Below are 22,527 nucleotides of genomic sequence, written 5' to 3' on the forward strand. Positions count from 1 at the left end.
CGAAAACACAAGCACTGCTTTGGGGATGTCTTCCTACCCTGTCTTTTCTGAGAAGCTCCTCCTCCGTAGAAGGGAGCCAGGAAAAACCAAGCTGGCCTGGTTAAGGCTGTTTGTCCCTGGGCCAATCTGATTTTCCCAGGAATTTAGAATTTGGAGGCAGAAATGCTAGTCTCAGCCTGGGCAGGGCCATTTTACTGGGAACATATAAACCCAAGCGCTGTGAGGCGTTTGTGTGCATGGAGAAAGAGTAAAAAAGCTGATCTGCAGAAAAGGTAGGGTGAACCAGGGAAGGAAGAACATCTGGCTCCTGATAAAGAGAAAGCCCAAGCAAGTGATGCACAAGATTTTCCTCATCCTCCTAATCCCCTGAGAATCCTGGCTGTGTTCTGCCTTTTGAGCTCAAAAGATACCACTCTCTCTTATTGGATATGCCCATTTGTGCCTAAGTTCACCTGAGCAGATTTCTGTTACTTGTAACTGCAAGTATTTGACTAAGCCCAGGCCTCATAGTACACCTCCTAATTCCTACTCTTTCAGTTTTTCCTGAATCTCTGTGATCTTTAATGAGAAAGGACTGAGTCATGGCCCTATTGGTGACACGGTAGAGTTGAGCTTAACATAGCCTGGGAAAGGTGAGGGCATGTGAAGAAGGAAAACAAAAAGTAGTATTTGATCTTGTTTAATTTCTTTGGATAGTTCATTCAACAAATGTTAAGCGTTTCTTCCACATCCAACATTGTACGATGTACTAAGGATGTAGTAGTTAAATATGGCAGATGGTTCCTGTCTTTGCAGTGTTTACAGTCTGGTGGGGAAGGCAGACATTACATGAATACCAACCATCATGTATGGTGAGTGTTTTAATGTGGGAAGCAGGCATAATGGGGACATGGTCACAAAGTCTGCCTAAGGAAAGTTCATTTTAAACCCTACTCTCTATAGAGAATTTGGGGATGACTGCTGGCTTGTTTTGTAGTTTGCTATAAGCTAGCTGATTTTTATGGATGAATGAGAAATCAGAGCCTTTCCTTATCAAATATTCTTTCAAAAAGAATATCCCCTTGGTGTATCTTATGTAGTAGCTGCACATTGCCTGTGACAGTATCAACTTACAACACACCTATCTGGGACCCTGCATGAGCTTGTAAACCAGGCCCTCAGATTAAGAGTGGAAGTTTCAGTTACAGCCATAAATGTGATTATTTGTTCCAGGCTTCTAATAGATGTAATTTCAACCACCACAGTTGGATCACACTATAGAGAAAAATCATGTAAAAAGCACAAGCATTTCTATTTCTGTGGTTGATTTATTTCATATTTACTTTACAAACTAGGTTTGCCATTCATGGGGTCAGACCTTTGTCCTTTGAGAGGTAGCAGAGGAACCTCTTGCAGGAGTTGGTGGAAAGAGTTGGAGATTTTTCTTACTCTATCAGAGGATTGGATGTCAAGCCTGGCATGTATTGCCAACTTCTCCCTGGGTATGGAGAATAGATCGATCAACTTGGCTGCCAAAGATGTTGTGAATAGGAGGCTTGAGAGGGCTGGAGCCTCAGGCCGGGTGTGTTGGAGAATTGAAAACCCACTGTGGGTTCTGTTCCTGCCAGGGCAGGCAAATGGAATTTACTTTGGCTCCTAAGTATTTATAAATTTTTCCACAAAGCCAAACAAGACATTTTTTTCATTTTTTCAAAGGTAGTTACAAATAAAGAGACACACCTAACGTAGCAATGAAATGACCTGTCTTGTCACCTTCCCAGTTCTCTGCCTTGGCCTGGTGGGATGGCATTTACCCAGTCTGAAGTGTGGTTGGGCCGCTCAGTTTTCACACGAGTGTGGATACCTACCATCTGTTCAGTTAACGTTTAAAGTACAGGAACTCAAGTCCTCTCTGAAACGTGATTTTGAACTGCTTGCTTCCCAGTTTTTATCAAAAGCCTGTTTGAGAGAAAGGCTGTTTGTGGTGAACAGCATGAACGATAGTCTGATTATTCCTTTAAATTTGGAGTTTTCCCACTTGTGTTAGCCCTCTGCAGAAATGCCTTCATTCATTGTGCCCTCAGCTTACACTGATGTGTACATTATATGAAGTGCTTTATGGCTGTTTTTGAAGTAATCATCTACCTTAATGTACAGTGCCCCTTTTATGAAGGAGCAAAAAGGTGGAATATTTTTCAGACACGAGGGCCAGGAACTCTGCTCTCTCAAAGGCAGAACTTCCCAGCCTATGTGACACAGCCTACTGGTGTGGTCTAAATGGATTACATTAGAACATGAGAACTGATCCTCTTAGCTGAGCAGGGAGGTGGAGAAGAGGATGGAGGGAGGGCTTGTCTCTTCTGTTTATTCCAGTGGCTGTACAAATATAATTTTCCATGTGTATTATGAGGCAGAAAAGATTGGGAGCAGTAGCCCTAGGACCTGGTACTTTGTCATTATGGATAATGTGAAACATGAAACTTAACTGAATCTCCTAACAGATCTTTATTTTAATTTTCTTTCTGTTTATACACACACACACACACTCTCTCTCTCTCTTAGTCATAACTTATTTTTGCTTATTTGTATTGTTTGGTTTTATTGGTTTTATTGTATCTGCTTTTAAAGCCATTTCAAATGGTAGGTAATACATTAAATAATCTTAGTTAAGATATCTATGGAAAGGATATTTGAACATAGTCTATTGTTTACATTAAATTCAACTTCCAAAAATGTATTGTTTCCAATTGCAGTATTCAAAATGGCTTGTAGGTTAGACCTTGTGCCTGGGTGGGAAACTGGAATTTCATTTTCATTTTTGCTACAATTTGCTGAATCACTTTGGGCAAGTCCTTCACATTTTCTTTGTTTTGAAGCCTAACAGATAAACTGTTATCTTTGTTCTCAAATTTGCAAAGATATTTTGGTTATTAGATATACCAAATAACTATTTGTAAAATGGCTTCAGGTTCTTGATGTTTAACAATATTACTGTCATTGCTGATACTAACTCAGAGTTATTAGGAAAAATTGGCTACTTTGTGAGGTTGTGGCTGGGTTGGTTTCTTTTTGTCATTTATTGGGACTATAATCTTAAGGTAACAGATAAGTTAAAATTGGGGATTTGGAAAATGAAGTTGATTAATGTGTATATGCTTTTATCTGGAATGGAAATGAGTTATTTTGTAAGTAAGTTGAAAGTGTTAGTTTTCCCATTGGTAAGGAGGACTTTCGGTAACTTCAGACCGTGGAGGTGGTGTTTGTGCTTATTCCACCTCCTCTGCTGGGTGTTTTGGAGTTGGGGAAATAGTTCATGTGGGTATATTAGTGGTATTATAGAATGATATTTCCAATTATGAACTTGGCAGTTCTGCTTTTATAAGGTGGTGATTGTTTTCCTGACTTTTAAACATCTTTAACTCAGTTGAGAGAGTTTCTTGGCAGATTGGGAGAACGTGTGTATACTTGAGATATGCTCATTCTGTTGTTTTAATTTATACCTTACTTCAAAAAAACCTCTGGGTTCCTGGTTGTGAAATGTATTGATCCATTTATTGCTTTCTTTTTGGTATAGGTTATATTATGGAACCATGTGTGATTTGTTGTTTTTACTATTCATATTCTTATAAACCATAATGTAATGTGATCTTTTAATTCTGTACTTACTAAGAAGAAAAAGGTACCTGAGGAACTTCTTTCTCTCTCTCTCTTTTTTTTTTTTTTTGATATGGAGTCTTGCTCTGTCGCCCAGGCTGCAGTGCAGTGGCACGATCTCGGCTCGCTGCAAGCTCTGCCTCCAGGGTTCACGCCGTTCTCCTGCGTCAGCCTCCCAAGTAGCTGGGACTACAGGCGCCCGCCACCGCGCCCGGCTAATTTTTTGTGTTTTTAGTAGAGACGGGGTTTCACCGTGGTCTCGATCTCCTGACTTCGTGATGCGCCTGCCTCGGCCTCCCAAAGTGCTGGGATTACAGACGTGAGCCACCGCGCCCGGCCCGGAACTTCTCATTTTTAATGGAAATGAAGCTAATGGAAATCCAAACTAAACATGCTAGAAATTATTTAATCTGATTAAGTGCAGCATTTATTTAGCATACTCTTCTTTGATTTTCATCTGATGGGGCATTTTAAAATTTAGTGTAGTTAGATCACTTTAGTGTAACTTAAAACTTGTCTGGGAGTGACCACTTCTAATTTGCTTTGCTGATATTACTCAGCCTAGATGAAAAGAAAACCAAATAGTTAATGTTAGTAGAGTAAATAAAATGTTGGATTTAGATGTAAAATGCTTTTTAGTGCTAGAAAATTGAAGTCCTAAATATAGGTATGCTTAATAAAATAAAACGTGTTGAGTACTGCAAATCTAATAAATATTATTCTATTATAAACAGGGCTGAATGAAATAGTGTCCATGAATTAAATTTTTGCTTTGTCGGGCTGTATTGCTCATTGGAGGCTCTATTGAAGACCCTCTTATTGTGAAATCTTGACATTCAACTTCACCAGGATACCGTTAGCACCTGAAGTTTTTATTTGCAGAAGTCACCATTGTTTATTTAGTTTTAAAGTTTGAACCAGAACATCTCATGAGGAAGATTAGTGTCTCCTGCCAAATAATGCCCTTAGCATTGTGAAGCAGTGTGATTGAAATCCGCAGCTTAACCTTCAATGAAACTTGTGTTTATTTGAGCAAAGTTCAACTGGTCAGCAAAGGACAGAAAATACATTAGTCATAAAATGAAAGAATTATTGGTGTACGATACAGAAATTAGAAAACTTTCCTCCCAAATCGAAATATTTTGAGATTGCCTCCTCTTAAGTACATGATTTTTAAATAAACAAGGGCAATTTTAAAAATACCAATTTTGAGATAGAAGTATTAGAAATGCAAATAGTCACTTTCCCTCTAATCCATTTAATTATTGACTCTGCTGAGATTTTTATGCTGATCTCTTGGGTCCCCTTTGTCTAGGGCTATGTCTCCTGTGCTTTCCTCTCTTCAAATTATATGGCCATTAATTTAATCGCCCATACTGGAGCTTCTCTTTGTTTTGATTTTCACTGAATTTTAAGCTGAATATTTGTCTTAAGTTACAAAGACTTCATTTTACCAAACACTCAGTGTTATGAAAGTGTTTACTTTTATTTTCTTTCTTTATTATTTTACCAAATATCCAGAATTCAAGGAAATAAAGGGTCTAATTTTAAAGGTGGGACTCTGACAGGCCAGTCAGATCTAAAGTCTTGATACTAATATAAGAGAATAAGAGGTCACATTACTCATAGACCTGCACAGTTTCTTTTTTTTTATCTTATTTGTGCATTTCATTGCTTCCTAAATTTTTTCCAGTATATTTCTTTTGACTGTCATTAGTCCGAGACAGAAAAGGTAGATGAGAAATCTTATTCAGGTAACATGGAAAATGAGTCCTGTACTATTTACCAAAAAACTGTAATCATTTTTTTCCCTAGATTTTAATAAAAATGTTGGGGAAAATATAGGAAGCTAGAATATAACATCAACAAAACCAGTGGCAAGGCCTTGAATTTCAGTTATTGGGTTAGTAAAGAAGTCTCAGGCGACCTACATATACCATGATATATGTGAGAAGTCTTGGCAAATGGCATCACCTTACACATTTCATTCTATATGGTTATTCTCATGGGGAAACAGTTAAAAGTGGGGGTCATAAATAGATGTTCACAATTTGTATCATGCTATATTTATTTCATCTAGAGTTCAGGAATGCAGTTTTGATAGAGGAAGTCAGTGGAGGGCAGCTGTATTATAATTTTATGGGTCTGGTCAGGCACTTCACTCACCCTTTGGAGAAAGTAATTTTAAGGTGGGGGAATAGACCAGTCCCCAGCCAGTTTGTCTGTAATTTGCATGTTTGTCGCTTCCTCTTATTCTTCCTGCCAAAGGATTCCCTTTGCCATTGGGTCATAGTTACTTTTACTTTAGTGTCTCATTATCCTTCCCCAGAGAGTTTTGCCCCTTTGATATTTGTCTTGCATGGGTGGGAGCCCATTTTGTATGGGCCACAGCACTAGTTTTTTTGCTTTTTTGTTAATTTCTGGTGAGTTGAAGTTAGAAGGATCTGTGTGTCAATCTGTTTACTCCTCTGATCCATAAAAGAAAAGGAAGACTTTACTGTAACAACAAATCGGGGCATCAATATTCTTTTGAATCGGCTCTCTGCTTCTTTGATCTACCAGGGGCCAATCCAAGGCCTGTTCCTGTGGGAGTGTCACAGTTGGAAAATGGTTTGAGGAGCATTGTACGTCTCACCTACTGTGCGCACATGCACACACACACACACACATACACACAGACGTTTGCCTGGTGTTTTCCCAAATGCCTGTTTGAAGGGGTGGTTATGCCTTTGGATGTGCCTGGGAGCTAATGCTGTCTAACTCTGACACTCCCCTTTCCAGAACATCTTGGGTTCAGGCATATGGGTTGTAGAACAGTAAGATTTCTGTTCAGATTTCTTTTGTTTATGCTCATTTATAGAAGCAGTCTTTTTTTTTATTTCAGTAGGTGTTTGGGGAACAGGTGGTGCTTGGTTACATGAAAAAGTTCTTTACTGGTGATTTCTGAGATTTTGATGCACCTATCACCCGACCAGTGTACACTGTACCCAGTGTGTAGTCTTTTATCCCTCACCCCACTTGCCACCCTTTCCTTGAATCCCCAAACTCCATTGTATTATTCTTAGGCCTTTGCATCCTCATAGCTTAGCTCCCACTTATGAGTGAGAACATACGATGTTTGCTTTTCCATTCCTGAGTTACTTCACTTAGAATAATGGTCTCCAATTCCATCCAGGTTGCTGTAAATGGCATTATTTTGTTACTTTTTTGTGGCTGAGTAATATTCCCTGGTTCACCACAATTTCTTTATCCATTTGTTGATTGGTGGGCATTTGGGCTGGTTCCATGTTTTTGTAATTGTGAGTTGTGCTGCTATAAACATGCGTGTGTGAGTATGTTTTTCGTATAATGACTTCTTTTTGTCTGGGTAGATATCCAGTAGTGAGATTGCTGGATCAAATGGTAGTTCTACTTTTAGTTATTTAAGGAATCTCCACACTGTTTTCCATAGTGGTTGTACTAGTTTGCATTCCCACCAGCAGCGCAGAGGTGTTCCCTTTTCGCCACATCCATGCCAACACCTATTATATTTTGATTTTTTGATTATGGCCATTCTTGCAGGAGTAAGGTGATACCGCATTGCAGTTTTGATTTGCATTTCCCTGATCATTAGTGATGTTGAGCGATTTTTCATGTTGGCCATTTGTATATCTTTTGAGAATTGTCTATTCATGTCCTTAGCCCACTTTTTGATGGGGTTCTTTGTGTGTGTGTGTGCTAATTTGTTTGAGTTCCTTGTAGATTCTGCATATTAGTCCTTTGTTGGATGTATTAATTGTTTGTTGTGTGCGTTAATTGCTAAGATTTTTTTCCCACTCTTTGGGTTGTCTGTTTACTCTGCTGATTGTTTCTTTTGCTAGGCAGAAGATTTTTAGTTTAATTGAGTCTCATCTATTTATCTTTGTTTTTGTTGTATTTGCTTTTTTTTTTTTTGAGACAAGGTCTTGCTCTGTTCCCCAGGCTGGAGTGCAGTGGCGCCATCTTGGCTTACTGCAACCTCTGCCTCCCGGATTCAAGCGATTCTCATGCCTCAGCCTTCCTAGTAGCTAGGACTACAGGTGTGTACCGTCACGCCCGCCTAATTTTTGTATTTTTAGTAGAGATGGGGTTTCGCCATGTTGGCCAGGCTGGTCTCAATCTCCTGACCTCAAGTGATCCGTCCATCTCAGCCTCCCAAAGTGCTGGGATTACAGGCGTGAGCCGCTGCAGCTGGCCTGCATTTGCTTTTGGGTTCTTGGTCATGAAGTCTTTGCCTAAGCCAATGCCTAGAAAGGTTTTCCAGTGTTATCTTCTAGAATTTTTATGGTTTCAGGTTTTAAATTTAAGTCTTTGGTTCATCTTGAGTTTATTTTTGTATAAGGTGAGAGATGGGGATCCAGTTTCATTCTTCTACATGTGGCTTGCCAATTATCCCAGCGCTGTTTGTCGAATAGGGTGTCCTTTTTCCACTTTATGTTTTTGTTTGCTTGTCAAAGATCTGTTGGCTGTAAGTATTTGGGTTTATCTCTGGGTTCTGTTTCCTGCTCTATTGATCTGTATGCCTGTTTTTATAACAGTACCATGCTGTTTTGGTGACTATGGCCTTATATATAGTTTGAAGTCGGGTAATGTGATTCCTCCAGATTTGTTCTTTTTGCTTAGTCTTGCTTTGGCTATGTGGGCTCTTTTTTGGTTCCATATAGGTTTTAGGGTTGTTTTTTCTAGTTCTATGAAGAATGATGGTGCTATTTTGATGGGAATTGCCTTGAATTTGTAGATTGCTTTTGGCAGTACGGTCATTTTCACAATATTGATTCTACCCATCCATGAGCATGGGATATGTTTCCATTTGTTTGTGTCATCTGTGATTTCTTTCAGCAGTGTTTGTAGTTTTCTTTGTAGAGGTCTTTCACCTCCTGGTTTAGGTATCCCAAGTATGTTATTTTATTTTTCTGCAGCTACTGTAAAAGGAGTTGAGTTCTTGATTTGATTCTCAGCTTGGTCACTGTTGATGTATAGCAGAGCTACTGATTTGTGTGCATTAATTTTGTGTTCTGAAACTTTGCTGAATTCATTTATTATAGGAACGGTTCTTTACTTTGAAATATGGTGGTGTTTCTTACTATGCATAAAATGATTTGAACCAATAGGGTGAAATTGTCTTACAGTTCCTATGTACCTTTGGTTTCACAATCTATAAATTCTTTTAATTCCATGATGGCAGCAGTAATACCTTATATATCATTGTAGGACATGCCTTGAACATAGTAAGGATTCTAAATTTTTCTTGAAAGAATAACAAGAAATATAGGAAATTGGGGAAAAAACAAGGAATAAGGGAATGGCAATGAAGATTTAAGAGTAGCCTATGCAGTGTTGTAAAAAAGTATTTTAAATCACATTCAAATTTCAGTGGGTTTTCTAATTATAGCATAACCGGATATGGACTTTGGAGGAAATCACACAGGAAATACTTTTAGATGGTCAAGTGGGCAGCTAAATGATAAGGTTGTTCCTGGCTAGTCACTAGCCCCTTGAGGCTGCAATCGAGTTTTGCTTCATATGCTCATACTTACATCTTCATAAATTGTGAGATATTTAAAATTCATTTTAACAGGAATGGCAAAATAAGAGTAAAGACAGTGTTATAGAAATAATCTTGTCATTTGAACACAAGAATAATTTTTCCATGTATCCTTATACTTATGTGTGTATGTACTTTACACAATTGTAATCACAGTGTATTTTTTCTTTAGATTTTTTTTCAGCTAACAATTTTCCATGAGATTATTAGATTCTAATTCTGCACACATGTTATGGGATTATGAGACCTGGCATCTTAATATTGTATAGAAATTGTGCCAACATAGTTTACTGGTCAAGGGCAATAAAACTGACTTTCTTAGGGCAGTGCATTAAATATCATTTGATTGCTGTTTTCAGGAGTGTACTCTTGGGAATCTGGTTTTATTTTGTAGCTAAGTAGAAAGAAGATAGTCTGTTATACTGGTGGAAGTTTTTGGGGGAAATTCTACTAGTTTTTATTTTCTGAATATATCATGATAGAAAATTAGTAAAAAAGTAAATATGCAGTTTAGAAGGTGTTTTTGTTGCTTTATTCAGGGCCCTTTTATAAAGAATGAAAAATATGTTACTAAGTGATATGTTCACTTAGTGGCTGTCAGTAGAACTTGAAATTCTTTTTTAGTTTAAAAATAATCTAAGTTGGTTGTTTGAAAATGGGACTGTGTGTTTGAATGATGTCTTTGAACCTTCTCCAGTGTTTCCTATGTGACCTTGGGTAAAACATCTAATCATAACTGTGAAAAGTAGGAATAAAAAATATTTGATGCTGATTGTGATTATGATAATAGGTAGTTCATGATCTACATGGCTTCTGTGAATATGAAGGGAGACATATAAAAACTGTGCTGGGCTCTTTAGAACAACTATTAAATATTTCAGTATTGGGTAAATTGTCAAAAGACCCCCTATTTAGTGGGAGCAGTTAGGAGCAAGCACAGGTAGAGAAGGCAGGGGCCTGGGAGCTGACTGTTTAGTAAGCACTTGTTGACCACACGTGGCTTCCAAGCATACTTAATTTGCTTAGGCTCGGGTGTACTCAGGCCGTCAGTCCTGCGGAACACGGAGACCCAGTCCAGGCCTGGGTGTACTGACTCACCTGGTTTCTTTCCTACAATGCCAAGCCCTATGATGAGTTGGTTCTTTTTTAGATTGAGACAAATCCTCCTCTGTCATTTTCAATCAGCAGACTCCAGCACACCCCCCAAAGGCCAAAAGCAAAAAACTCCTGTTAATTCACACGCCCCGAATCAATTCTGAATAAAAAAATAGACTTCTAGATTCCTGTGTGTATGTGTCTGTATGTGGGTGGGGAGGGTGGAGGGATAATAAGATCTTTCTTTTGTTTGTCTAGTTCAGAAAGGATAGGTTATTTCTATTTAAGATGGAATTGGAGTGGTACAGAGAGAGTGGTAACAGAAACGTTACACAGCACAAAGTATTGTTAATCTAGTTAAGCAAATTTAGAGTCCATACTGACAGAACCAGCCGAGACCAAGCCCCTTGGAACTTGCCCAGTTTGAGAATATCTTATTTGTTATATTCATTAAAAGGATAACTGAACAACTATGGGGTGGCTGTAAAATTACTGTTTTTATTTTTTGGTGAGTGGATGTTAAATGAAATGTTTTCCAGGAGATAGTGGGGAAAGTACAGCCCCACACTTTTAGCTAGTTAGGCACTCCTGAGTCGATAAGAATCATGGTTTTGTTAATTTCATCAACATGTTCATTTCTTTCAGCTCCATGTTCATGCATGTCTTTTAACCCGGAAACAAGAAGACTGTCCATAGGTCTAGACAATGGTACAATCTCAGTAAGTACACATAAATAAGATTTCCAGTTGAAATACTTCCCTTCCTGTGGAGTATGTATATGTATTTATTAGTTTTTTCAAGTTAACAAAAGAATTTTCTTGCTAAGTAGAATGAAAATTGTAGCGTAGCAAATTATGGCGAGGTAAGAGATTCTAATATAGGGAGAGCTATCATCAGTATCCACTTAAATGCTGACAAGGTTCAGCTTGACCTACCCTATACAGAGTGGCTAGGATGGGGGCAATCGGAGGCCAATGAGTAAACTGCATGAATCTGCATTAGTGAGAGCAAGCTGTGATACCAGTGGCTTTAATCAGATGGTTAATCATGGTGCCTTAAGCTTTGCCACATAAGCAACAGAACAGGAGGAAAATGCTTTCCCTTATGTCTGCATGTCTGATCCTGTCTTTGATACTCTGTGTTCTTTCTTTGTTCCTTCTGCTTCTTGTTTTTTCCAGCTCCCTTTAGCATCTGAATAGAATTCTGTAAATTTGTATGAATTTGTGAAAAAAAGCACAGAATCTAGATTTAGTCTGTAGATAGATCCACATAAATATTAGACCCTTTGATTATAGATGTTGGGGGAACTGAAGTGATTAAAGATTGGAATTTTGGCTTTTATTTACCTACTTAATCTTTCTACATAACTAAGTTTCAACTAGTATATTAACTAATAACAAGACTGATCTAGTAAATTCTCCATTTGGTAAATTATCCAGCGTTGCCTTTAGTCCTGGGCGAGAGAAGCCCTGCTTCAGAACCTATGAATTAGAAGGCCCTGCTCTGCTCACACTTCTGCACAAGGTGGAGGATCTGAGGGCTCAAGGGGATGTATGTGATCAGCCCAAGTCCTCCCTCTCTCCCACTCCATCCTCCCACTACCAAGATCCTGGAATTTCCTGCCCCAAACTGCTCAGAACCTGCTTCCAGAGTCTTCACTGACCTTTTTCCTAGATGTGTCCTTAGAAAGATAAAACCAGTGAGTATGCTCTTAGGCCTGAGAGGTGGCAAAGAGGTAGCAGTTTGCAGTAGACAGGATGTCCACCCTTGAGTGCAGGGCCCCTCAAGGTCTTGACAAAACTGGGAATAGAAAGAGAGGGGGAGTGGGCTGGCCCCCCGTGTCACCACAATATGGCGTGGAACTTAAAGGAGACTAAGAATTCTAAATTTGAACCTGTACCTCCAGCTGGTGAAGGGTGTATTTGTCAAGATTGGAGGATGAGACCATATTTTATTTAATAGTTCAACTGGACTTGTAACTTTTAAACATGTAAACATGGAATGTGGGCCTCCATTTGTAATCTTGCCCCAGCCCCTACAAATGTTAGTGGGCCTAAAGTTTTGTCTTTGATCTTTAGTCAAAACATTTGCTTGGTGTCCTTTCGGGGACTATTAACAATATTGTTCAATATAAATCAGCCTAGTGACAAGTATTTATGAAATTTGTGTAATATCCAATACATTTGGTAGATCTGTAAACTCTGTTTCTTAGGTAGATAGAAGTTTATGACACAAAGTTGTCTACTTTAAGGAGAGCCATTTTTAAAAGGAGGTGTGCGTATGAGATAAATTTATTTTTAAAAGATAAAGGGAGATCATTATTCAGTGGACTTCTGAAGTGTTCATTACAAAGGAAATATGAAAAGATGAACTGAGATCCTTCCATTTCCCAACAGTTATAGGATAGTTTGCGTAACGCTCACTGTCCATGGAAAAACTTAGGTTTACATAACATAGGAGTGGTTTGTTGCACTTTTGAAGTTAATGTAGGTGGTTAATGGATACTGATAAATTTGGCTTTGAAGGCAAGAAAGATGAGCAAAGTAAGTTATGGAGAATTCTAGCTATTTAGTGTATATAAGAGGCGAAACCATCTTAGCCATTATTCTTTTAGTAAATGAAACTGCCAGGGAAGCAAAGCATCAGTCAGGGTCCATCTTTCCAAGTATGTCAGTACAGGGTTGAGACATCAAACCTTAACTTACTCCAGTCTTCTGAAAAAGATTCAGGACCCTGGCTTATATGAAATAATTTCCTTAAAAGTACCTCCTTTGTATTGTTGAGGAAGATGAATTGCATACCCTACCTCTTCTCATCTGTGGAATTAGAAAGAGTTCTATGTTAGGGAAAGATACATTGAGAGAACAGCATGTTTAAGGTTCGGGATTCACATTGATCACTGCAATAACAGGCTCTTTACTGAAAATACTTAGTCTCAGCTGTTTTAATAATTTACTTTTTAGACACGAGAAATCCTAGTCAGAGACTATATATTCTGTTTCCTGGTTATAGCAAATAAATTTTAAGAAGAAATAGTGGTTAACTTATTTTAAAACTAAGAGTGTGAAATCAGAAAGTAACATCATTATTTCACTTTATTTTACTGAATAAAAAGAACACATTGTGTAAGATAGATAGTTAAACTTAGGCAGCTGAGTAGTGAATTAGAGATGAAGTAGAAATAAGACGTAGAGACCATTCTTTCAAAAAATGTGGCCACAAAGAGCAGGAGAGAGAGCGTGAGTACTGGAGCAAGATCTGGTAGGAGACAAGCAGCAAGAGGGTCCTGAACAATTTGGAAAAGTTAGCTGTGGGAAAGAATGGGGACAGTTGAGAGAGCAGGAAAGGAGAGAGAAATGTCATTCAGTTTTGCGATATAGGAGAGGAATGCCTTTTATTTTTTCCTGTGAGGTAGCAGGCGAGGTCATCTACTGAGAGAAGGTAAAGATAATGAGGTGAGAGTAAATTTTCCTGCCTATACCTTTTGCTCTTTTCTAATCATATAGCTCAGAATTCTGCTCTGCCATCTTGGTCTACAAAGTTTTAATTATCTTCCCCACCTCATTAAAATGTTATCTTTTTGTTTGTATTTTTATTTTTGGCAGATGATTCCTGAGCCCTACCAATTGAAATTAGTCACACACGGTACTCAGTAGGTTAGCTATGTTGTATTGTGTATTTAACTTTTGCTTTGCACAATGTTGAAAAGTCTGTCTCTTCCATTAAACCGTTGGGTGTTGAAGAGTTGGCCAGTCCTTTATTCATCTCTCCTCTGGTAGATCTTATTGTGGCTCCTTTTACAAATTGGGAACTCAATGAATAATTTGTTAGTTTATTGACTAAAGTATAAACACTATTATTATTTAATATAGCTGATTGTAATAAGCACTTGCTTAAATTCTGAGATAGTTTATTTGTACAATTCTATTACCATTCAAAGTGTTTTTCAAAATAGAATGACCTTCTGTAGGGGAAAAATTTATGCCAATAGTTTAATTTGTCTTGACCTTTTTCAGTAATGTCTTCTGTTTTAATATTGAGAGAAGTTAGTCAGATTGTGCTAACTGCTATTCATGCTGAAGTGGAACTTTAAACTTTGCATTTTTATGTCTCATGTATTCTAGCCAACTAACAAATATTTAAATATCAACTCTGTTCAAAAGATTATGCTCAATTCTAACATAGTGTGGCTTCTGGTCTCAAAGACTTTATAATTCAGTTAGGGAGACAGTTTTCATTTTTATGAAAAATGAAATTATGAAATAAGTAACACAAAGTAAACAAATAATAGCAGAAGTACCGGTACACCAATGAGTGTGATGTTGGCAAAGCAGTGAGGTCAGAAGACAGTGGGAGATAATGGTCTAGGACAGCTCCCTGGATATGAACTGGATTTAGAAGACTGGCTAGGATTGGATTAGCTAAAGATAGGAAAGTAACGTATTTCAGACAAAATTAATGGAGTGGAGGAAAAAAACCACCGAAACCATGGAGGTACCAAAGGACAAAAGATGTTTGGAGAGATATAAACTAATTTGGTAGAGAATTAATGAAATAATGTGAAAGCCTTGATTCAGGATGAGTAGTAAGCGTTATGTAACGTAAAGGTACTGGATCGTAACATGGAAGATTCTCCCCATCCCACTCCAGGACTTCATACCATATTTAAAGGGGATAATTGACTGGTGAGGAAATGTCAACACAGAAGTAAAGCATTTCCATTAAACTAATTTTCACCAACCCTGAGTAATTGCTATAGGATAGTATAGGGTGGAGAGAGATATATATATCTTTATAAATACTTGTTTTCTTCTCCATCAAAACTTACAGGGAGCCACAGTTTTTATTAATATCTTGCTAAGATAAATGCATGGTCATTGAAGATTTTTTGAAAAAGGCCTTAAAATGGTAAAATCTCTATTCTCTGAAGATTAATCTCATGTGTGTGTTATGGGAAGTTTGATTGGGATGAGAGGATTGATCTATAAATGGTTAGCACTCAGAATAGTGATTATTGTCTAAAAATAACTGACATTGACTGTGTATGGATTTATTGTTGTTTTGGTAGTTCTTGTGATTGTGATTATTATACTCTTACAGTATACATTACTGTTAGTTCATGTGGGTTATGTAGTAAGTTAGTTTCCTAGGGCTGCCATAACAGTACCAAACAGCAGTTTTTCTCTCATGGTTCTGGAGCCTGGAAGTCTGAAATCAGGGTGTCAGGAGGGCCATGCTCCTTCTGAAAGCTGTAGAGCATTCCTCCTTGCTTTTTCCTAGCTTCTGGTGGTTGCTAGCAATCCTTGGCATTCCGTGGCTTGTGAATGTGTCTCTCCAGTTCTTGCCTGCATCTTCACATTGCCTTCCTTTCTATGTCTCTTTGTCTTCACATGGATTCCTTTAAAAAAACAAAACAAAACATGGAGTCTCGCTCTGTTGCCCACGCCAAAGAGCAGTGGTGCTATCATAGCTCACTGCAGCCTTGAGCTCCTGGACTCAAGTAATCTTCCCACCTCAGCCTCTGGAGTAGATAGGACTGTAAGTGTGCACCACCATGCTTGGCTCATTTCACGGATGTTTATTTGTTTGTTTTAGAAACGGTTTTGCTTTGTTGCCCAGGCTGGAGTGCAGCAGCATGATCATAGCTCACTACAGCCTCAAAGACCTGGGCTCAAGTGATCCGCCTGCCTCTGACTTCCAAGTAGCTGGGACTACAGATGTGCACCACCATACCTGGCTAATGTTTTGGCTTTTTTCGTAGATGGGGTCTCACTGTGTTGCCTGGACTGGTCTTGAATTCCTAGGCTCACGGGATCCTCCCACCTCAGCCTCCCAAGTAGCTGGGATTACAGGTGTGAGCCACTGTGCCTGGCTCCACGTGACCTTCTTATGAAGACACCAGTCATTGGATTTATGTCTCCCCCTAATCCAGTATGATCCTGTCTTAGTTACATCTGCAAAGACCCTATTTCCCAAATAAGGTTGTATTCTGAGGTTCTGGGTGGACATGAATTTTGAGAGGATACTGTTTAACTCAGTACATCTGGTAATATTGTATCTACTGTGTTTCCCTAACAGTGTTAGAGCAGTTGATTTGGAAACAGTTTTCTCAATGTGAGACATGTTGTCTTCAGGAAGAAGTATCCAAGGATATTAAAAGAAGATGATTCAAAATCCTCTTGTGGGAGATAAGAAAATATAATTGAAAGGATCTTCTTCTGCAGCTAATGCCACTCTCCTCTAGACTAAGTGATATCTTGAATAGGCCCCATGTCGGGATAATGGTGGCAGAGCTAGGACTTCCCTGAGCCCTAGACAAATTTTCATTGTATTATCCAGGCCAATTTTTTCGTACAAGTAGGACAGCCCAGCTGCAAGGAATTGACCTAGGGTATTCACTAGTGAATTAGGAAGGAGCTTGTGTTATTCTGTGCATCCATCCACTGTTAAAAAATATGTGTTGGGTTGGGGGCAGGAATTTCAGCATTTAATCTAACAAGCTGTTTTGGATGAGTTGTTTATTACCGTGGATTATAACGAGCCTATGGGGAACTGAACCCAAATGGTAAGGTCATGTTCTACGGTGACGACAGATGGCCTCTGAATAAAGCACTTCAGCTGTACCCAAGCAAGTTGACTGTACAGTTAGTTCACTCCGCTGGAGAGACAGTCTTGAAAATTTTCACCTTAATCAGCTTCAAAACAGCAGTGTAATAGTAGACTCTCACTCATCAGTCATCATGATGCATTCCAAGTTTTGTACTTACAGGAGAATTGATGTTGCTTCTGAAATTTTCTGTTTTCCAGGATTTCTAGTGTGATACCATTTATGAATAATATCCTTATCATGAGGGCATAGAAGGTGAATTTGAAGAAAATTTCAGGAAGCTCTGTGTTCAGAGAAATGTGTGCGTGGAATCTATGGGGCCTCCTCCTTTTAAACTGTTACATAACCCTGCCATTATTTACACTAGCTTATGATTCTGTCATTATACCATGGTTTCTACCATAGAAGACCAGCATTTCTGAGTCATTTTATCATTCTGAGTCACTGGACTTCCTAATGTGAAGAGTTCATTTTATACAGCGTTAAGTAGACATTTTCTTCTCAGCTTGTGCTAAGTTACAATAAATTTAAACATATATATTACATATATAATATATGAAAATATATGCATATTTTAATACTATAGGTGTGGAGCTATGCTTAGCAGGAAAATAGTCTTAGAGTGCTGACATTCCAGTTGCTTACTATTTATTCATTTAATATCATTTGCTGAAGCTTCTTTTATCAAAGAAAACTCTTGCTGTATTGTGCCCTTGGTATTTGTGTGAATCAAAGACCTCTGAAAAACTAACCTTCTCCCTCAGTTATGTCATTGCACATGTAGCCCTGTCATCTTTTGCTCAGCACCTACATGTTATCTAAAAACTTGGTCAAGTAGTTGTGAATGCAGATACCAAGAGCATTTTTTGACCTGAGATTAATTTGTTGCACTTCCATTGCAGTTGTGAATTTTCAAAGGCCTTCTTGAATCGACTTTTAGACCAGTTCTGTAGTGTGAATACCCGTAGGAGCACCCAGATTGCTCTGTGTTTTGAATTAGGTACTGAAGAGATTCAGTAGAGTGAGTGGTGGATTGAAATCATTTATGCACTATCTACAGGAGTTACCTTGGCCACATCAACACAGCACATGTACACTTCAGAAAGGCAATGGCTGGGAACTGATGAGGGTATTATGTTCCAAGTTACTTTCCCTTTGTCCTAGGAACCTTATATCTAAATAATCTATCTCCCCTGGAATAATAACTGATGTAATTATTTTATTAATGGCATATATTCAGCATAAACTCTGCAAAGCAGGGACTGTGTGTACTTGACTCTGTTACAGTCTGGCACCCAGTACAATGTCCGTGAATTTTAAGTGCTCTGTAAATATTTATAGACTGAATTAATGAGTGAGTAAATGAATGAATATAGTTTATTGAGTTGATATTACATAGAGGTTCGGAGCACAAGCCCTGGTATCAGACTGCCTCTACCCCCCTCAAGTTGTGTCACATTGGGCAAGTTGCTTTACTCTCTGTGTCTCAGTTTCCTTATCTGTAAAATGGGAGTAATAGTTGTACCAATTTTATAGGGTTGTTATTAGGACTATCTGATATATACATGGAAAGCTCTTAGAACAGTCCCTGTATGTATCAAATGCTCCATAAATATTAACTCCTGTCAGTGTCATTATCATCATCATCAGTAGCAGCATCCTCCATTTGCAGTAACCAGGAAGCCTTGGTTAAAGTCTATGTCATGAGCATTTAGTGGGCCAGTTCCAAGGGGAGGAAATGTCTTAGTCATGGCATATTCCTTAGGATGATTCAACTTATTTCTGGTCCCATCTTTAGTCTTTGCTGTTGCATCACAGGAATTTACCAGTGATTTGCAAAACACGGGCTGTCTTCTGACATGGACACTCTTTTTTCTGCAAAGGAGTTTCTTATCCAAGTTGTTGCCATTTTAATCTTCATCATCCTCAAGAAAAGGGGTTGGGCTTGGAGAGGTGTACAGAGTACTGAAGATGCTCTGAATGGATGACTGGAGAAGATGTAGCAAATTTGTCATCACAAGTGACTCCCTTATTTTCGTGGATTGAGAGTATGGAATAAGGAAAAACTGCAAGCCATTAAGGGTTAAATTGCTTTCTATTGTTTTAGGAATTTGGATTTGATAGACCAGTGTCCAGAGAGCCATCTGTGGTCCTTCAACTTTTAAAATCAACGATAGGAATCAGTCCTGTTGGTATCAAAATTCTTTTCTTAACCATTTGCATCTACACATTTGAAAATATTCTCTGTATACACAAATATTTTGCTGATTTTTACTTTGACTTCATCTTTTATACAAACTAGAGGTGAACCATGGTTCCCGTGTCACTGTCATTTGTATTGCAAGGTTTCAAGCCCAGATGGGCTGGTGTGTGGCATTTTACTGTTACTCACCTTGGAAGGCATTCCTTTCAAGAGTACCTTGACAACAGCAGAGTCATGAAATATATCTTCCAGGGAATCATCTGACGTTTATTCTTTTGCTGTAAAGCTTGGGAACTCACAAGAGCCAAAATGCATGAAGGAAGCACTCATTCTTTTATAGCCCCTGTGGTTGCGGAACTGCTGTCACCTGGTGTTGCTCCACCTACTGTGTGATCTGAGGCAGTCTTGGCAAAAGCCTTCCCCCTTGCTGGCTAGATGCTTACATTAGCAGAGAGGGGAGTGGTATTAGGTATGTCCTAGTCTCTGGGGTTTAGTGCTGGGGTTAAATGCTGGGCTTATATGTCTTTGCTTGGCTGCAGTTGGATGCTACAGTGACCCAGGTTGGTGGAAACCTGAGTAGTTTTTCTTTCCAAGATGTGTGCCCTTCCCTGTTTATTTACAGCTCCTCCTACACTAAGCCTTGAATGCAGGCTCCACACCTCACTCTCCTGCAGCTTCACCTCATTACAGATGGAGGAATAGCTCTTCTCTCAGTTACCAGTGAATGTTTTACATTTTTATAAATACATACTCATTTAGTGTAGGAAGACAACCATCAGTATTAGACCTTAAGCTCATTGAAACAAATTTCACGGTTGCAAAAAGACTTCTAACCATATTGGCACAAAGAACAGAAGAGCTTTTCCATCTGCAGCAATCATGCAAGTCCAGCTTGTTTCCTGGATTGGAGAGAAGTCAAAACATTAGGGCAGCTTCTTCAGCCCAGAGCTATTGCTATGGGTAGAAAAAGAAAGGAGCCAAAAAGATGCCTTCTAGTGGATTGAGTCATATCATGGTTGAGTATTTGGTGTTTTTTTTTTTTTTAAGTTTAGTAAACCCTGAGTTACCTCCAGATTTTTCTGTTGGTTCTTCTTTCTCTGTTAGAGCCTTAGATGTGAGGCTCCTGAAGGTTCTGCCCTCCTGCTGCTTACTCTTTTTTTGGTGATCTGCATCTGTGGCTTAATTATCCTATACCTACAGTTCTCAAGACTGTGGCCCATTCTGTTCTCCTGAGCCTGAGACTGCACTCCAGTTTAGCATATTCTAAATAGAAATAATTCTCTTTCCCTCCAAATATGCTCTTCTCTCTTCCTTCAGTAAATGGCATCAATGAGTAACTCCAACCAGAAATAAGCCCCACATTTTCCCTCTAACCTCACGGTATCAGTGCCCATGGCCTGCTGACTTAGCTCAGACCTGTCTCCAGACTCTGGCCTTCTTTGTCTATTCCCAAGAATACTTTTGAAATTTCCATCTCTTACAGGTTTACTTGGATTGTTGCAATAAGCCCTAGATTGGTTAAACTGCCTGTTGTCTCTAGGTTTCTCCAGCTGCTCCGCCGTCAGATATCCAAAGTTCTATACACATTCCCCTGTGTATAGACTCTCAATCACTTTTAGAAAAATGAAGCTCCAAGCCCTTCATTCTCCCCACTTGGTCAGTCTCACCTGTCACAACTTTCCCACCAAACGTCAAACTTTTTGATTCAGACATCCATGCCTGTGTATATGCAGTCCTTTGCCAAAAATAGATGTTCTCCTTCACTGACCTCCTGCCGCCTCTATGGAACTTCTACCTTCAAGAATTAGCTTTAAGCCCCAAACCCATTCTTATGAGAAGCCTGCCTTAACTACAGAGCAGGGTTGAAAGACTCTTTGTAAGAATTCTCACAGCCCTTAGTTCAAATTTCTACTTTAGTATTTGTGTATCATTAGATTACATGTACATTTCATTTATATAATTTTGTATTAAGTAAGATGTATATACAGTTGACCTTTGAACAATGTGGGGGTTAGGGGCACTGACCCCACCTCCCCTTCCAGTTGAGAATTTGAGTATAACTTTTGATTGCCCAAAAACTTAACTGCTAATAGCCTACTGTTGACTGGAAGCCTTACTGATAGCGTAAACAGTCGAGTAACACATACTTTGTATGTTATATTTATTATATACTATAGTCTTACAATAAAGTAAGCTGAAGAAAAGAAAATGTGACTAAGAAAATCATAAGGAAGGAAAAGTATGTTTTCATTAGATGGAAGTGGATCATCATAAAGGCCTTCATCCTCATCCTATTCACGTTGAGTAGGCTGCTGAGGAAGAAGAGGGGTTGGTTTCAGGGGTGGCAGAGGTGGAAGAAAATCCATGTATAAGTAGATCTGTGCAGTTCAAATCCATGGTTCAAGGGTCAATGTAGTCCCTAAACATGTCTAGTAAATAACACTTAATTTCATTGTTTTCTTTATCTCCATTAGCCGGAGCAACTTGGAGGCAGGAAACGTATGCATTGGCAATTCCAATACCCGGTAGAGAGCCCTGTGCAAATTGGAATGGCAATATTTATTGAGTGAATAAAAGCCAAACCAGTTTCCTTTGTGTTTCCCTCCAGAAGTTCGTTCTCCTTTCACCTTCATTCTCATAATCTAGTCATCCTTATAGAAGTCCTTTCTTCCCAACATTCTGATAGGGAAGCAATTGTTTTATTCTCTTCCCTCCCTTTATCAGGTAGAGCTTTCTCAGAGTTTGTGGGAGAAATGATTAACATACCTTGCCTTCATATAGCAAGGACAGATGTGGTGGTGGTTGAGGTATGAACTTTGCTCCCATAAAGGTCTGTATCTGTAATCTCAGGTCTTCCATCTTCTAGCTTGATCATCATGAACAAGTTGGTTAACTTCACATACTCCTCAGTTTACTCATTGTTGATTGAGGGTGATCTGTGCCTCATGGGGTTGCTGTGAGGATTACATGAGGTACCTTAAAGGTCTTGGCACTCAGTAAGCCCTCAGAAAGTGGTAATTACTGTTTTCATGGCAGAAATTATATTCATTTCAGCAGTAGGTGAACTTTTATTTACTTTTAGATAAGGTTAATTTTATCTGAAGTTAAATAGTAGTGTATTTTACACAATTATTTGCCACCTCAGATTTAACAATAATTTTAAAAACTCATTGTTTTTAAACTAGTTTCTTGTGCGTGCCATTTTTGACAAAAAAGATTGGGTTTTACATGTAATATTGGCTTTCTTTTGGTGTTCATTACTTGCCAAATGTATATTTTTGTTTGAATAATGTTCAGGACTGAAAATATATGAATTTAAATATAGAAAAAGAGATAATTATAACATTTTAGTGTGGAGACCATGGTTATAAACAGCTTGAAAAAGCAACACATTACTGTGTTTTCTATTAACGCAAGAAGTAAAGC

The 22,527-nt window shown here is 38.6% G+C and overlaps 1 protein-coding gene across 7 annotated transcripts in view; it reads left to right on the top strand.

Moving 5' to 3' along the window:
* The window catches only part of WDFY2 (WD repeat and FYVE domain containing 2), a 314,549-nt gene that overhangs the window by 211,629 nt on the left and 80,393 nt on the right, over positions 1 to 22,527 (top strand). For 6 of the 7 annotated variants that reach the window (XM_063697620.1, XM_063697623.1, XM_063697622.1 and 3 more), the window contains one exon: positions 10,937 to 11,010. The exons of the other annotated variant lie outside the window; for it this stretch is intronic. In XM_063697620.1, the coding sequence (XP_063553690.1) occupies positions 10,937 to 11,010 (74 nt within the window). The remainder of the gene's footprint in view (positions 1 to 10,936; positions 11,011 to 22,527) is intronic. 7 annotated transcript variants of the gene reach the window in all.

This window comes from Gorilla gorilla, chromosome 14 (assembly GCF_029281585.2).
Source record: "Gorilla gorilla gorilla isolate KB3781 chromosome 14, NHGRI_mGorGor1-v2.1_pri, whole genome shotgun sequence".
Classification (NCBI taxonomy): domain Eukaryota; kingdom Metazoa; phylum Chordata; class Mammalia; order Primates; family Hominidae; genus Gorilla; species Gorilla gorilla.